The sequence below is a fragment of the Salvelinus fontinalis genome, chromosome 21 (genome assembly GCF_029448725.1).
Source record: "Salvelinus fontinalis isolate EN_2023a chromosome 21, ASM2944872v1, whole genome shotgun sequence".
Classification (NCBI taxonomy): domain Eukaryota; kingdom Metazoa; phylum Chordata; class Actinopteri; order Salmoniformes; family Salmonidae; genus Salvelinus; species Salvelinus fontinalis.
Window position 1 is genome coordinate 23,694,391 of NC_074685.1, and position 17,248 is coordinate 23,711,638.

A 17,248-nucleotide genomic window follows, 5' to 3' on the forward strand; every position below is an offset into this window, starting at 1 on the left:
TAAACATTTATTTATGTTTAAGTGTTTGCTTATGGCCTTTTACAGCTTGAGTGCGGTTTTAGTGCCAGCATCGGTTTGTGGTGGTAAATAGATGGCTACGAATAATATAGATGAGTACTCTCTTGGTAGATAGTGTGGTCTAGAGCTTATCATGAGATACTCTACCTCAGGCAAGCAATACCTCGAGACTTCTTTAATATTAGACATCGCGCACCAGCAGTTATTGACAAACATACACACACCCCCACCCCTCGTCTTGTACTCATCCTGCCGATGCACAGAGAAGCCAGCCAGCAATATATTATCTGTGTCGTCGTTTAGCCACATCTCGGTGAAACATAAGATGTTACAGTTTTTAATGTCCCGTTGGTAGGATATTCTTAAATATAGATTGTCCAGTTTGTTTTCCAATGATTGCACATTGGCCAATAACATGGTGGGTAGTGGTAGTTTACCTACTTGTCGGCAAATTCTTACAAGGCACCCCACTCTCCTCCCCCTTTTTCTCAGTCTTTTCTTCACACGGATGACAGGGATTTGGGCCTCGTTTTGAAAAATTATATCCTACACGTTGGACTCATTAAGGAAAAAATCTTTGTTCAGTTCGAGGTGAGTAATCGCTGTTCTGATGTCTAAAATCTCTTTCGGTCATAAGAGACGGTAGCAGCAACATTATGTAAAACATGAGTTACAAACAATGTGAAAAAACAAACAAAAAAGCACAGTTGGTTAGGAGCCCGTAAAACAGCAGACATCCCCTCCAGCGCCATTATCATAGTTAGCATTTCACGGTAAAGTCTACACCTGTTGTATTCGGCACATGTGACAAATACAATTATATTTGATTTGATCCTCTTCAGTACACACAGCTCAATTACAAATTTTCTGAAATGTTATCTTGGTGCAGAGCAAACAACATGATTCAATACGAGTGGGAATGTAAATAAACAAGAAGAAAAAAATGATAATTGAAAAGTGTTTTGCCACTGCCACGATAATTCACAGAGCCAATAAACTGTGATATTCTGGTTCTTATTTCTGGTTAGAAATGAATCAACTAATTCAGTGTAGGCAAGCGGATGGCTTTAATTGCAAGTGATGTAATGTAAGTGGCGGAAACATCTCAAGTACATTAAGAGCAAAGGTCCTCACTGGAGGGGGGAGAGATGGGTGCCATTGGGGGCTGATGGTAATTGCGGTCCTAGAGGTCGTCACATGCTCAACGAGGTCCTTGGCACGGTGCTGAGTATGTGGCACCTGATTTATGGAACGCCGCTGCCCACCATGTGCCCAGTGTACCAGGGCCTCACTGAATAACCACATGACAGGCCTCACATGACAGGCCCTGAGTAAAGATTCAGCCACACATAGGAACCTGTGAGGCACGCGCCATAATGCCTCCAGATAGGGCTATTCAGCGGGCTGAGAATGAGGTCATCTGTCAGCTGAGACAGACAGATAAAGAAACGCCTGGTATTTGGAGACCTTTGGGAGGTGCGCTGAAAACAGGTAGAGAGAGTTAATCGGCTCTGTATTCAAATTATATGGCTTTGTAGGGGAGAGTGGGTGAAAGCATCCACATAAATGATTGTTGTAAATGGCTCATTATTAGACATGCTTGGAGGTTGGTGTTATGGGAGAAGGACGCTTCAGTATTTAGGGCCAGGAGGTTGTCCTACATTGTCACCTGACCATGGAAAACTCCAGGCCCCAGTTAAGGGCTATATCTAGATATAAATGATACACCTGAAAAAAAGTCTTTACACTTTCAAATACAGCCTAAGGGGAAACAAATCTAAACTAACTAGCACAAATTCTATTCTAAAATCCATTATGCACAGAATGACAAGGAGACAACAAGTATTTTTCTCCCTATGAAGAGCCTTTGATGTCAATTAAAACCAGTGTCCCAGACCTCCACTTTGTAGCCTGTGCCCTGTAGCTGCTCACCCCATTGTGTGGTGACAATACCTTACAGCTAGTGATTAACATAAGGACAGGTTTATAAAAGCAGCCAATACCAGCATTCTTCCATCTCTCCTCTCTTCCGTCGCTCTCCCTCTCAGTCTCTCTCTCAGGGGAGTCAAACTGAATTAACCTCCAACCTGCCTCCTTGTTGCACGATAAAATTACATTTTTCTGCAGTTTATAAACAGGCCAAGCTTGAAGACCTTGTTTTATTTTACTGGCTGCGAAATGAGAAGATGGAGAATGAAGGGAAAATGGGGAGAGTGGCAAGGCTAATCTCTCAGAGAGCAGGTTTCAAGTGTCAGGAGTTTGTTTGTTTTTGGAACAAGATGGCACTAGACAATGCAAGTGTTTATCTTTGTTCATGGGTATTTAATTCAGCCCAAAAAGATAGCAGCAAAAAAGACAGAGCCGAAAAAAGAAAGAAATCCCCCCCCCTGTTGATTTCCACAGAGTAAAAAATGTCACACACAAGGTCATGATGCAAATATCCCCAGCTTTGAATTAATTGAGGCGATTACTTATGCAAGCTAGCCGGCCGTATGGTGGATGTGTTTACGCGGCGCTGAACCTGCGCCAAGAGGATCCACTTAATGATTTATTCAAGGAAAAGGATTGTCTGTATCGCTTTGAGATGTATACGGAGCATCATTAAGCAAAATCTGGGGGGAGATATTATACACTACATGACCAAAAGTATGTGGACATCTGCTCGTTGATCATCTGATTCAAAAATCATGTGCATTAATATGGAGTTGGTCCCCCGATGGACAACCATCTCTGCAGCACTCCAACAATCATGACTTTATGGTAGAGTGGCCAGACGGAAGCCACTCGTCAGTAAAAGACACATGACAGCCTGCTTGGAGTTTGCAAAAAGGCACCTAAAGACTCGCAGACCATGAGAAACAAGATTCTCTGGTCGAATGAAACCAAGATTTAAATCTTTGGCCTGAATGCCAAGCGTCACGTCTGGAGGAAACCTGGCACTATCCCTATGGTGAAGCATGGTGGTGGTAGCGGCATGCTGTGGGGATGTTTTTCAGCAGCAGGGACTCGGAGACTAGTCAGGATCGAGGGAAAGATGAACAGAGAAAAGTACGGAGAGATTCTTGATGAAAACCTGCTCCAGAGTGCTCAGGACCTCAGACTGGGGCCAAGGTTGACCTTCCAACAGGACAACAACCCTAAGCACACAGCCAAGATAACGCAGGAGTGGCTTTGGGACAAGTTTCTGAATGTCCTTGCCTGGCCCAGCCAGAGCCTGGACCTAAACCCGATCAAACATTTCTGGAGAAACCTGAAAATAAGCTGTGCAGTGACGCTCCCGTCCGAACTTGACATAGCTTGAGAGGATCTGCAGAGAAGAATGGGAGAAACTCCCCAAATAAAGGTGTGCCAAGCATGTAAGGTCATACCCAAGAAAACTCAAGGCTGAAATCGCTGCCAAAGGTGCTTCACCAAAGTACTGAGTAAAGGGTCTGAATACTTATGTAAATGTGATATTTTAGTCTTTACATTTGTAATACATTTGCAAAACTGTCTAAAAACCTGTTTTCGCTTTGTCATTATGGGGTATTGTCTGTTGATTGATGAGGATAAAAAAAAACATCTAGTCCATTTTAGAATAAGGCTGTAAAGTAAGAAAATGTGGAAAAATATAAGGGTCTGAATACTTTCCGAATGCACTGTATAGTGTAGCATAGTGTTATACTAGACCAAGGACATTCCTAACATAGCACTTTCAAAACACTGTTACATGAGAGAAAATGTGCTATTTGATTATTTGATTATCAACATATGCAATGATTTCTTCATGCAACTAATAATCCCCTGTGATTCTTAATATCAGTCCTTAAATTATTCAATCAAGTCAAACATTGAAGCCATTTGAATTTTTTTTACTGCTATTTAAAAAAAACAAATATCCAGGCACATGTTCAATGACATTACATGTTCAGTGGCATTACACTTGACCCTCTTATGCACAGCAATCTAGCCCTACTGTTGTTGGCTTGACAGAGCACACCACCCTCCATTGACACTGAAAACCTGGATCACTAAAGCGTTACCCTTTCTGCTACAGCTGAATAATGCAAAGTTCCTTTCCCAAAAGAAAATGTATCACATAAATAAACAACATTAAATTAAAGTATGGCGGTGTCCTGATCCTTCTCTTCTCACCGGGAGAAGTGTTGTGGGTTCAGGAAGTAGAGTTTGGATAAATTGCTTTTTGCTGAATGATAAATACAAGTAGAGACAGGAGGGCAGCTCCAGGAAACAAGATGTTAAACTTTGTCATGCATAATTTAACATGACATGAATAGCGTTCGGACTAAAAAGCCGCCGTTGCAATCTGCCATCCCTCAATTATTAAAGATGAACATTCCTGAGGTGCAGTCTGGGGTTCAACGTGGATAGTGTAATCTACGACTATTAGAGTGACCTGCAGTCACCAGAATTAGCTTTCTTTCAACACTTTGTTCTAACAAAAGAAATTAAGATAAGTGCTTTGAGTCCATAATATAGGACTCCTCTTCCAGGAGTATACACACTGGACAGTGTTTAGCGAGGGTCAATGAGTTTCTCATCGAATAACCCCCATTCGTAAGTGACCAGACCAATGTCAATGACCTCTTCCATCTGGACTTGTAGTCATTACTTGTGGGTGACGGACAGATGAAGGGTCAATGGCTATGGCCAGACAAGGAAACAAACTATGGATTACAGATTCACCCAGGATACATTTTCTAACATGGCATTTACCAAGGGCATGGAGATGGAGTTTTAGAAGAAAACACATAATACTTTTGGTAGATTTCTACTTTTTGAGTTAATCTGAGTCATAAAATAGTAACAGTGGTAGGTAAACTCAGTTGTGTGTAGAATATTTTAAGTGTAACATATAGTCCCCCCCCCCCCCAATACATCAGGGCATGGACTCTACAAGGTTTTAAAAGCGTTCCACAGGGATGATGGCCCATGTTGACGCCAATGCTTCCCACAGTTGTGTCAAGTTGGCAGCTGGATGTCCTTTGGGAAGTGGAACATTCTTGATACACACGGGAAACTGTGAAAAACCCTGCAGCGTTGCAGTTCTTCACACAAACCAGTGCAGCTGGCACCTAGTACCATACCCCTTTCAGGGGCACTTAAATCTTTTGTATGCCCATTCACCCTCTGAATGGCACATACACAATCCATGTCTCAATTGTCTCGAGGCTTAAAAATCCTTCTTTAACCTGTCTCCTCCCCTTCATACATTTAACTCATTTAGCTGAGTTTCTTATCCAGAGCGACTTATAGTAGAGTGCATACACTTTCATCCATACTGGTCCCCTGTGGGCTTTGAACCCACAACCCTGTGCCATGTTGCAAGTGCCATATTCTACCAACTGAGCCAAACAGGACAATCCACTGGCAGTACACTGATTGAAGTGGATTTAACAAGTGACATCAATAAGGGATCATAGCTTTCACCTAGATTCACCTGGTCAGTCCATGTCATGGAAAGAGCAGGTGTCCACCCTTGCAGTTTTCTTAAATACTCCTTATTTCTTCTAAAATAACTTGGAAGCAAAAATTGGTCTCCACACATTGTTATTGGATTTTCAACATTGCAGAAGCAATTTTGCTGGTTTACAATTTTAATTTAGAGAAGATAAACAAATGGTTTGGACAAAGTTATAGCAACCAGGAGCTAATACTTGGTTGCACAGCCTTTTGGCCAAGACAACAAAAACGTTTTGTAGCCATCAATGAGGTTGCTGCACCTTTCTCCTGGAAGTTGGCCCACTCTTCAGCTACAAACTGCTCCAAATCTGCAATGTTTGAGGGGTGCCCTCAATCAAAGACTGTTTTCAGATCTCCACATAGGTTTTCAATTAGGTTTTAGATCTGGACTCAATGCTGGCTGACCCCATTTTTGGACCCTGGGTTGAACATTGGACTCCAAAAAGCAGGTTGATGTTTGTCAAAATCTTGCCCTGGAGGCAGAAGTAAGTGATTTCTGCTAGATGGGCCGGCTGCAAAGTCAAAATTGGCTATATCGTAAAGAATCCTGATTTTTTTTAAAATAAAAAATTGTTGCTTTTTGGTCTTAATTTAATGTTAGAGTTTGGCATTAGGGTTAGCAGTGTGGTTAAGTTTACAGTCAAGGTTCGGGTGAGGTTTAAAATCAGCAAGAGACCACTCTGCAGAGCTGCCTCCAGGGCAAGATTCATGCCAATAAATGCCAACCTGCCTCCAAAAACATTGATCATTTGATTCTTTCATGATGCCTTACACATGTTCAAGGCCACCAGTACAAGAGGCAGAAAAGCAACCCCTCAGCATTATCTAACCTCCCCCATGTTTGATTGTAGGGAGCGTGTTCTTTTCCTTAAATGCTTAATTTGGTCATTGGAGACCCCACTGCTGAAAGAGACAAGAAACCACCTAAACAAGACTAAATGTTCTGTGGATCGATTTAAGAGCTCTTGGGAATACAAATCAGCTCTAATGTTTACCAAAAATGAAATGAAGCATTCAAAGAAAAGAACACCCTACCTACAATCAAACGGGAGAGGTTCTATAACGTGTGCAAGAAATCATTTATCAGCAGATTATCAGATTTATCAGCAGATTATCATTTGGAGTCAAATGTTCAACCCAGTGTCCAAAAACTGGGTCTTCGTCAAAGGTTGTGACTCTTCCATTGACCCAAAACACAACGCTAGACTGCTCGAGTGGCAACTATTGAATCCAGATCGGAATCTCATCCAAAAAAACATGGCAACATCTATTAAAGCATTCAAGAATATAATAAATATATTCTTGAAACAGCAGTTGGTGGAGGGCACCCAACAAATAATTCAAAATTAGAGCCGTTTGCAGCTGAAGTATGGGCCAAACTTCCAGTAGAAAGATGCAGCAAGTTCATTGATGGCTACAAGAAGCAGCTGTCAGCAATTATCTTTCACCTTCATTTAACTAGGCAAGTCAATTAAGAACAAATTCTTATTTTCAATGACAGCCTAGGAACAGTGCCTTGTTCAGGGGCAGAAAAACAGATTTTTACATTCGATCTTGCAACCCTTCAGTTACTAGTCCAACGCTCTAACCACTAGGCTACCTGCCACCCCACAATCTTGGCCAAAGGCTGTGCAACCAAGTAAAATATAAGGAGTGCATAGGGATTATTAGGTTGAGGATGTCACCAAAAATGTTTGCTTTTCAATAAAAATATTTAACAGAAATATAGGATATTCTCATTCTCTCAACAATACTGTGACTTTTCTCTAGTCTAGTCAATGGACTACAGTGGACTGTTACATACTACAGTGGTACCCACCTCTTTTATCCAGACTGTGTTGGAGGCTGTCCTCCCCCTTCCTCAGGCTGTCAGTGTGCTGGTTGTGGGTGTGTGTCCCCTGGCTGGGCCCATACTCATCCAGGCCCTGGACTTTCCCATCAATCAGCTGGTTGTGGACCTGGTTGGGTGTGGAGGTGTGTGTGTGACCCATCTGATCGTCCTCATCACAGTCGTAGTCATCCAGGATGGGGGTCTCCCGGATGGGCATGCCGATGACAGAGCTGTGCTGTAGCTGGCGGGACCCCCGGAAGCTGTCCCTACCCTGGGGTCCCAGCAGCACAGAGGGGATGTAGTGGATCTCATGGGTGGCCTCGGTGCTGGCGCTCTTCTGGGGGATGCGCCGGCGCTTGCACCAACGGTGACGGGTGTACAGCACCAGTGTGAAGAGGAGGATGAGGAGGAGGAGAGCAATCAGGCCTCCCTGGAAGAAAGAGGGAGAGAGAGTGAGACAGACAAACACATATACAAGCACACAGACACTTACACAAACAACACTGACACCGAGCCAGGCAGTGGTTTTAACAGGCCAGTGTTCTAGTCAGAGTGAGTCAGTCCCACAGCCCTAGGGCTTACACATGCCAATGCGATAAGGTTGTTAGCCTAACTCGCCCCATCTCCGTCTCCAAGCCATAGCATTCCCCTCAAAGCCTGCTCATGCAAATTCACTGTGACACATCCATTGCTCCATAGTTTGTACCATTTCATGCCATCACAGACACATCAAAGACTCTCTGGCAGCCAAGCTGAGGGTGAAAAGCACACTTAATCCATACACATACAGTCACCGTGTATGCGCCATAGACTAATAGAGCTGACATATTCCAAGATTCCAAGATAACTGACAATTCTTCACCGTAGTGGTCAACGGAAAGAACCCGGTGAGAATCTGAAAAATTGTGACGACCTTAAGGCCATCCATCCTCTATTGCAGTCAGACACCATTTTTTGGGGATGCTACACCTGCCCGCCATTCTCTGTGCCTACTGTATAATACAGATACAGTGTATAAGAGCAGATAGGGTTATTCATCAAAACATTTAAAATTCTATGTTCATGGGGAAAAACAAACCACTCTCAAATTATAACTAATGCACTGCTGGGTGGCCATAAATCAAACCATGGAGAGGTGGGTTACTCCTAAGAGAGGAACGTCCTCCGGACAATAGGAGAGCAACTTCTGGGAAATAAACTCCCCGCCTGAAACAAAGTCGCCCGGCAACAACAACAGATGAGAGAGCTACTGTTTCACAAAACTTACACAACACCAGAGGAACATTTTGAACTTTTCAGAAATTATTTTTTAAAACGATTGTGTAGAGGTGGAATTGAGACTGGCAATGCAATATTTGAAACATAACGAAATAATAGACACAAACGTTAGTAAGCAAACAATGATGATCATAGCTGTAAAATAAAATATAATTAAAATGTCAAATTAGTCTGGTAAGAAAAGTTAATCTTTTAGCACTCTCTTTCATTATAACAACAGCCATGTAAATTCACAATGTTTCCATGAGGGAGATGTGGTTTTCATTCATCTTAAGACCCTACAAATCCCTGATGCTTTAGTCTGAAGTCACTCCACAGGGAGGAGAAAGACTGGGAGCCGGAGGATTCAAATCCCTCTCAATCTCTCTCTTTTTTTGTCAATGTCTTTCTCTCCCTCCCTTCATCACTCACTTTTGCTCTCCCTTCAGCTTTCTTTTCCTTGAGCCATCTGCCTTACATCTCTCTCTATCTCTCTCTTTCTCTCTGGCCCCCTGCCCTTCTCCCTCCCTCCCTCCCCCCTCCCTCACAGATTACCACCTACTCAGATGGTGTATTACTGGCCACAAACTCAGCACTGACATTTGTTCAACATCCTTTAGAATCAATGAAGAATAAATAAATTAACAACTGACAGAGAGTTAAAACCATCTGGCAGAATTGAATACGTAACCAAGTCGCTACATCAACTTTTTTTCCTCAGTGGCTATCATCGACATGCTGAAAGCCATTATCCATGTATTCTATAGTGAATAGGGATGAGTGGATTAAAATGATGTGTAGCATCAAAGTGTTGTACAACTGACATCAGATTACCCATGCCATTATGCTCTGCTGAAGAGGCTCTGAAACTAAAGACAGCTCTTGCCAGTGAGTTTCATCTGCAGAACCACTATAGGTACCTATTCAATCTACATCAACCACTGGATACTTTGGCAGTTTTGTAAATCATTCTTCCTCATCTGTTATTCCATTATAAAGCATAATAAGCCGTGCCCCGGGGACAACCGTCAGGATAAAAACAACAACACACTAGGCCAACCCATCGTGCACCTGTTCAGTTCTGTAGCCACCATCTGGGCACAGGGGAAGCAGCTCCCTCCCTGGCAGGCACACTGAGAAACTAGAGAGCTGTAGTGCATTCATCTTCAGGAAACTCATGGAACTAATATTCCATCCACACTGTATGCAAATATCCGTACATCGGTCTACATACTAACGCATTCATTCATCACATGCACACACGCGTGCACATATGGTCACACACACACACACACACACACACACACACACACACACACACACACACACACACACACACACACACACACACACACACACACACACACACACACACACACACACACACACACACACACACACAAACATATGCTCCCTTTCCGTGCCTGGAGGGAATGCAATGCCAATCCAGAGATGTGTTTTATTCAGAGTGGAGACTTTGTATACCTCTCCAGTCAGAGAGGGTGTTAACAGTGATGTATCACAACTAGTGGAGACTCTCAGAAGCCTGTATCTGGGTGAGTAAACTGTTGTAGCCTGTATGAGATGAAACCTCACTGGAGTGGATTTGAGGGCCAGCTTCACCCTCTCTTTCTCTTTCTCATTACATCTCTTTCTCTATCTCCCTCATCCCCAACTTCCCCAGCATGGAGTTAAAGAGCCATGTGTCCAGGCAGCTGCTATCTACTCTCCCCGTCCAACTGCAACTCCTAGAGCCAAGGGATGGAAGACTGACTCGGCTCACTTTTTTTCTACACCCACAGGGGATCCTTTCCCATCAGCCATAGCCATTCAGGAAGTGATGTCACCAGGAGAGTGGTCTCAAACAGGTAGTGTGGCCAGAGGAAGAGATGAGGGGAAAAGAGCAGCATGTGCTGGGAACTTAGAGCCTACAGTAGTAGAAGACCTGTCCCATGTGACCTTTTCAATACAGCTTGGTGAGTGAGAAGCACATAGTTATGAATTGTACATTTTGATTCAGAAAAATTACTAATTAATTGAACCATAAAGTATACTATGCATGTGGTGAGTTAAGTGTACATTCAACCAAAACAGAGAAAGCTAATTGCAAAATAAACAAATAATTGACCACCCACATAAAAAATATATTCCAAGATAATTGAAAAATGTAATATAGAAAGTCCACAAACTGAGCCATGAAATCACCAGGGAAATTACATTGACCCTCGGTGGCCCTACTTAATCATGAAATCTGATTAAACTCTGATTGAAAACTGAATGGAAAATCTCCATTGAGTTTTAACTGAAAATAACAGGTCGACCTCCACATTCTGTTCCTCTCCTCAGTATGGCTACAGAAAGGCAGGCATATTGATTGGCTTTGTCTGAGTTCCATCCCTCAGTCCCATCACTGCCCACCCCTGAGCCCCCATCACCTCCCCACATTTCCCCCATGTTTCTCCATGCAGCCCTCTTTGGCCCTGACTCTGATCCCCGGGTAGGAGGAGAGATTTGTGGGTAGATTTGGCTGTCTCTGGCCCTCGCCCTCCTGAATTATAGCAGGGAATTAGGCCTGAGTTACTCCCTCGCCGCTAGCCCACCCTGCCTCCCCTCTTCCTAAGCCAAGCAGCTCTGGCTAGCCCTGGATCTCTGGGTGTCCTCATATGCAGAGGGATGCCCTGCATACATAGATCATCAAGAGATATAGTGTTTTATTTATATTCGTTATGGGGGTTCTTTCATGCAGGGAGAAATAGACCATGGGATGATAAGCAGATAGTTTTGTTCTATCCATGTCCCGTTGCTAAGGACATGCTGTACTGTCAACTTCCAAGTCGTCACAGAGATAATAATAAATCAGAAGACTTGTATTAGACACCATAGCTACATAACAGGCTGCTAGACCACATGCATCAGAAGTATAAAGCCAGTTATTATAAAATGGGTGGTTCGAGCCCTGAATGCTGATTGGATGACAGCCATGGTATAGCAGACTGTATAACATGGGTATGACAAAACATGTATTTGAACTGCTCTAATTACGTTGGTAACCAGTTTATAATAGCAATAAGGCACCTCAGGGGTTTGTGGTATATGGCCAATATAACACGGCTAAGGGCTGTGTCCAGGCACATTTTATCATGCGTAAGAACAGCCCTTAGCCGTGGTATATATACAACAAACCCCCTCGTGCCTTATTGCTTAAATATACAACGGATTTACTAGCTAATTGTTTGCAACAGGTGCAAAGCATAAATCATTTTTGTTCCCCAGTTCAATAAACATTGAATATACCAATATTAACAGGTAAACCGGAACTTGTGAGAAGGGATACAGAATTAATGTCATGTGTAAATTGAAAACACTTTCTGTTTCAGCTGTTTGTTTGGTGTTGAATCTAACTTTGCACCTCAAATCAAATCAAAGTTTATTGGTCACGTACCAAGTTTAGCAGATGTTATAGTTGGTGCAGCGAAATGCTTATGTAACTTGCTCCTAACAATGCAGTAAAATGTAAAACAGGTACACAAATAATCAATTTAAAACAAAACAAAAGAAACAAGAAATGTCGGGATTTAATCCAATTAACAATCCAAATAACAGTAATCAAATGCATTTTATACGTACAGTATCTACACCGGATTAATTTAAGATATCTTAGGAATGTACAGCAGTAGATATATTAGAATGAACTATGTAGAGAATACAAAATGTATGCAACCTGATGCCAGTGCTGTGTGAATGTGGTCCGTGGAGTGAAATGAAACAGGGAAGGATGAGTCAGGGCATTAGAGTCTGATAGACCACTGACTGTTCACTTCAGATAGAGTCACCGACAAAGAGGAATGATGTCCAGGATACAGAAACACTAGTATGACATGGTTTTATATTAATCGTTGTGATAACATGAAATTGGTTGAGCTGTTGATTGATAATGGAATATATTACTAGTTTAACTAGCTTGTCCTGCGTTGCAAATAATCAATGTGGTGCCTGTTCATTTATCATCGAATCACAGCCTACTTCGCCGAACGGGTGAAGCCAAACCGCCAAAGTCTGCCGAGACCCCCGGGGCCCGGCGGCTGCAGGGTACCATTTGTGGGTTATCGCTTCTCGGCCTTTTGGCTAAGATCAAGTGTAGTATCTGTTCTTAGAGATGGAAAGGGATTTACCCTTCATTGTAAATGTTTTTATAGCTTATATATAATTGTATTACATAAGTATAATTGAAATGTAGGCTAAGCCTTTATACATATTTCATATGCACTGAGGTTTATTCAGAGTTCACTTTGGTATATGTATATGTTTGTATTTATAGAATTATTTGTATTGATTTTTAGAGATTGTTAGAGACATGTTCAACTTGAATGTAATAACACTGGTCAGGTTCTGCAGAACTGCACTTTTTTGAGGAGTTTTGCTATTGTTATATGGTTACACTACTTTTTGATACTGTTTTTATGAATACATGTTATGAACAACAAAATGCACTGATTTTGTAATTGTATTTGAAAGTGAAATGAAAATAAAAATTATTTTTCCAAAAAAAAAAAAAAAAATCTGTTCTTATCAGTCCAATATCTGATACGTCCCCCATCGGGGGACTACATATTAAATGGATTTTTCGAACAGGGAGTCGGAAATGGGGCTTGCTCCGTCCGCTCCACGCATCGACCCGGTATTGCAGTACCTCCGGGACCGGTGCAACACACATTCCTCCCGTTGTCAAGGAAAGAAAAAAGAAAGAAAAAAAACATCCAAAGTGAAAGTAGGGCGAAGCGCTCTTCGTGGGTTCCCCCGTTTCCCGCCATTTTACTTAAAAAATAAAAATAAAAAAAAACGTTGGTCAGGATAGTGAGTGAGTGAGGGAGTGAGGGAGGGAGTGTCTGTCTGTCTGTCTGTCTGTCTGTCTGTCTGTCTGTCTGTCTGTCAGTAGGCAGAGTGGGTTGGGTGCCAGAATTTTACATAATTATGAAATAACATTGAAGGTTGTGCAATGTAACAGCAATATTTAGACTTATAGATGCCACCCGTTCGATAAAATACGGAACGGTTACGTATTTCACTGAAAGAATAAACGTTTTGTTTTCGAAATGATAGTTTGCAGATTTGACCATATTAATGACCTAAGGCTCGTATTTCTGTGTGTTTATTATATTATAATTAAGTCTATGTCTTGATATTTGATAGAGCAGTCTGACTGAGCAGTGGTAGGCAGCAGCATGCTTCGTAAGCATTCATTCAAACAGCACTTTCCTGCGTTTGCCAGCAGCTCTTATCAATGCTTGAAGCACAGCGCTGTTTATGACTTCAGGCCTATGAACTCCCGAGAATAGGCTGGCAATACTATAGTGTCTATAAGAATGTCCAATAGTCAACGTAAATGAAATACAAATGGTATAGAGAGAAATAGTTCTATAATTCCTATAATAACTACAACTTAAAACTTCTTAACTGGGAATATTGAAGACTCATGTTAAAAGGAACCACCAGCTTTCATATGTTGTCATGTGCTGAGCAAGGAACTTAAACAATAGCTTTTTTACATGGCACATATTGCACTTTTACTGTCTTCTCCAACAGAGTTTATGCAATATTTAAACCAAATTGAACATGTTTCATTATTTATTTGAGACTAAACTGATTTTTAATTATGTATTATATTAAGTTAAAATAAAAGTGTTCATTCAGTATTGTTGTAATTGTCATTATTACTAATACAGCTGAAGTCAGAAGTTTACAAACACCTGTCATGCACTGATCTTAGAGATCCTTTTTATGTCTCTATTTTGGTTTGGTCAGGGCGTGAGTTGGGGTGGGCATTCTATGTTTTTGTTCTATGTTGTCTATTTCTATGTGTTTGGCCGGGTGTGGTTCTCAATCAGAGGCAGCTGTCTATCGTTGTCTCTGATTGAGAACCATACTTAGGTAGCCTTTTCCCACCTGTGTTTTGTGGGTAGTTGTTTTCTGTTTTGTGTCTGTACCAGACAGAACTGTTTCGCTTTCATTCTCCTGTTTGTTGTTCTTGTTCGATTTGTTTTTTTTTGATTAAATCATGAACACTTTAAACGCTGCACCTTGGTCCACTCTTCCTTCAGCCCACGAGAATCGTTACAACACCTTAGCCAAATACATTTAAACTCAGTTTTTCACAATTCTTGACATTCAATCCTAGTAAAATTTCCCTTTCTTAAGTCAATTAGGATCACCACTTTATTTTAAGAATGTGAAATGTCAGAATAATAGTAGAGAGAATGATTGATTTCAGCTTTTATTTCTTTCATCACATTCCCAGTGGGTCAGACGTTTACATACACTCAATTAGTATTTGGTACCATTTCCTTTAAATTGTTTAACTTGTTTCGAAATGTTTCGGGTAGCCTTCCACAAGCTTCACTCAATAAATTGGATAGATTTTGGCCCATTCCTCCTGACAGAGCTGGTGTAACTGAGTCAGGTTTGTAGGCCTCCTTGCTCGCACACACTTTTTCAGTTCTGACCACAGAATTTCTATAGGATTGAGATCAGGACTTTGTGATGGCCACTCCAATACCTTGACTTTGTTGGATGTATGCTTGGGGTCATTGTCCATTTGGAAGACCCATTTACGACCAAGCTTTAACTTCCTGACTGATATCTTGAGATGTTGCTTCAATAAAACTACATAATTTTCCATGCTCATGATGCCATGTATTTTGAGAAGTGCACCAGTCCCTCCTGAAGCAAAGCACCCCCACAACATGATGCTGCCACCCCCGTGTTTCACGGTTGGGATGGTATTCTTCAGCTTGCAAGCCACACCCCTTTTTCCTCCAAACATAATGATGGTCATTATGGCCAAACAGTTCTATTTTTGTTTCATCAGACCAGCATCTTCACAAGGTCCTTGCTGTTGTTCTGGGATTGATTTGCACCTTTCGCACAAAAGTGCGTTCATCTCTAGGAGACAGAACATGTCTTCTTCCTGAGTGGTATGACGGCTGCGTGGTCCCTTGGTGTTTATACTTGCGTACTATTGTTGGCACAGATGAACCTGGTACCTTCAGGCATTTGTAAATTGCTCCCAAGAATGAACCAGACTTTTGGAGGTCAAATTTGTTTTCTGAGGTCTTGGCTGATTTCTTTAGATTTTCCCATGATGTCAAGCAAAGAGGCACTGAGTTTGAAGGTAGGCCTTGAAATACATCCAAAGGTACACCTCCAATTGACTCAAATGATGTCAATTAGCCTACCAGAAGCTTCTAAAGCCATGATATAATTTTTGGGAATTTTCCAAGCTGTTTAAAGGCACAGTCAACTTAGTGTATGTAAATTTCTGACGCACTGGAATTGTGATAGAGTGAAATAATCTGTCTGTAAAACATTGTTGGAAAAATGACTTGTGTCATGCAAAAAGTAGATGTTCTAACTGACTTGCCAGAACTATAGTTTGTTAACAAGAAATTTGTGGAGTGGTTGAAAAAATGAGTGTTAACCTGTTTGGGCTGCAGGGGCAGTATTGAGTAGCCGGATAAAAGGTGCCCATTTCAAACGGCCTCGTACTCAATTCTTGCTCGTACAATATGCATATTATTATTACTATTGGATAGAAAACACTCTCTTGTTTCTAAAACCGTTTGAATTATATCTGTGAGTAAAACAGAACTCCTTTTGCAGCAAACTTCCTGACAGGAAGTGGAAAATCTGAAATCGATGCTCTCTTCTAGGGGCTGCCTATTAAAGTCCTTGATATTTATTCGTTTAGATGCACTTCATACGTCTTCCACTAGATGTCGACAAGGAGTGAGAGAAGAAATGGAGTGAATAACTTGATCTGGGCTTGTTTAATAGCTCTTTGTATGACGTGTCACCAGTTTCCTGTTTTCTGGAGAGCGCGTCAAGGGACCTGGATTTGCCTTCTGATAAGCTGTCGTTATGGACGACTAATATCTCCGGCTTTGATTTTATTTGATACATGTGACAATATCATCGTAAAGTATGTTTTTTCAATATAGTTTAATCAGATTATTGACATTTTTTCGGGAGTTTTGCCGTGTTCCGTTCCCTTCCGTTTGTTGACATGGAGAGATTCGCGCCACTTGGCAAGTGTGCTTGCTAAATCGAGAGGGAAAAAGGCCGTTCTAAATCCAAACAACGATTGTTCCCGACAAAGGACCCCTTGTACAACATTCTGATGAAAGATCAGCAAAAGTAGGACCCATTTTATGATGCTATTTCATATATCTGTCGAACATGTTGTGCTAGTCGTTTGCGCACAGCTTTTGGGTACTCTCTCGCTATACCTAAGCTGGATGTCGTAATGAAGTTATTTTTTAGAATTCTAACACTGCGATTGCATTAAGAACTAGTGTATCTATCATTTCCTATACAACATGTATTTTTTAGGTATGTTTATGAATAGCTATTTGGTCAGAATATGTGTGTCAGAAAAAGTGTCCGAAAAATATCCGGACGTTGTGGGAAAAAGATGCTACGTTAGCACAATGTATAACCACTGATTTCAGCTCTAAATATGCACATTTTCGAACAAAACATAAGTGTATAGGACTGTCATCTGATGAAGCTTATCAAGGTTAGTCAAAAATTATATATCTTTTGCTTGCTTGTTACGATCGCTAACCTTTGCTGCTGGTAAATGGTGTTGTGTTTCTGGCTATTGTGGTAAGCTAATATAATGCT

General features: G+C 41.5%; 1 protein-coding gene and 2 pseudogenes across 1 annotated transcript in view; 2 read left to right on the top strand and 1 right to left on the bottom strand.

Annotated features, from left to right (window-relative positions):
* Positions 1-17,248, bottom strand: part of LOC129818467 (astrotactin-2-like) — a 433,204-nt gene that overhangs the window by 320,988 nt on the left and 94,968 nt on the right. The window contains exon 3 of the mRNA XM_055874386.1: positions 7,301-7,742. Coding sequence (XP_055730361.1) covers positions 7,301-7,742 — 442 coding nt within the window. The remainder of the gene's footprint in view (positions 1-7,300; positions 7,743-17,248) is intronic.
* On the top strand, positions 12,675-12,817 carry LOC129819222 (U2 spliceosomal RNA; annotated as a pseudogene).
* On the top strand, positions 13,101-13,281 carry LOC129819216 (U2 spliceosomal RNA; annotated as a pseudogene).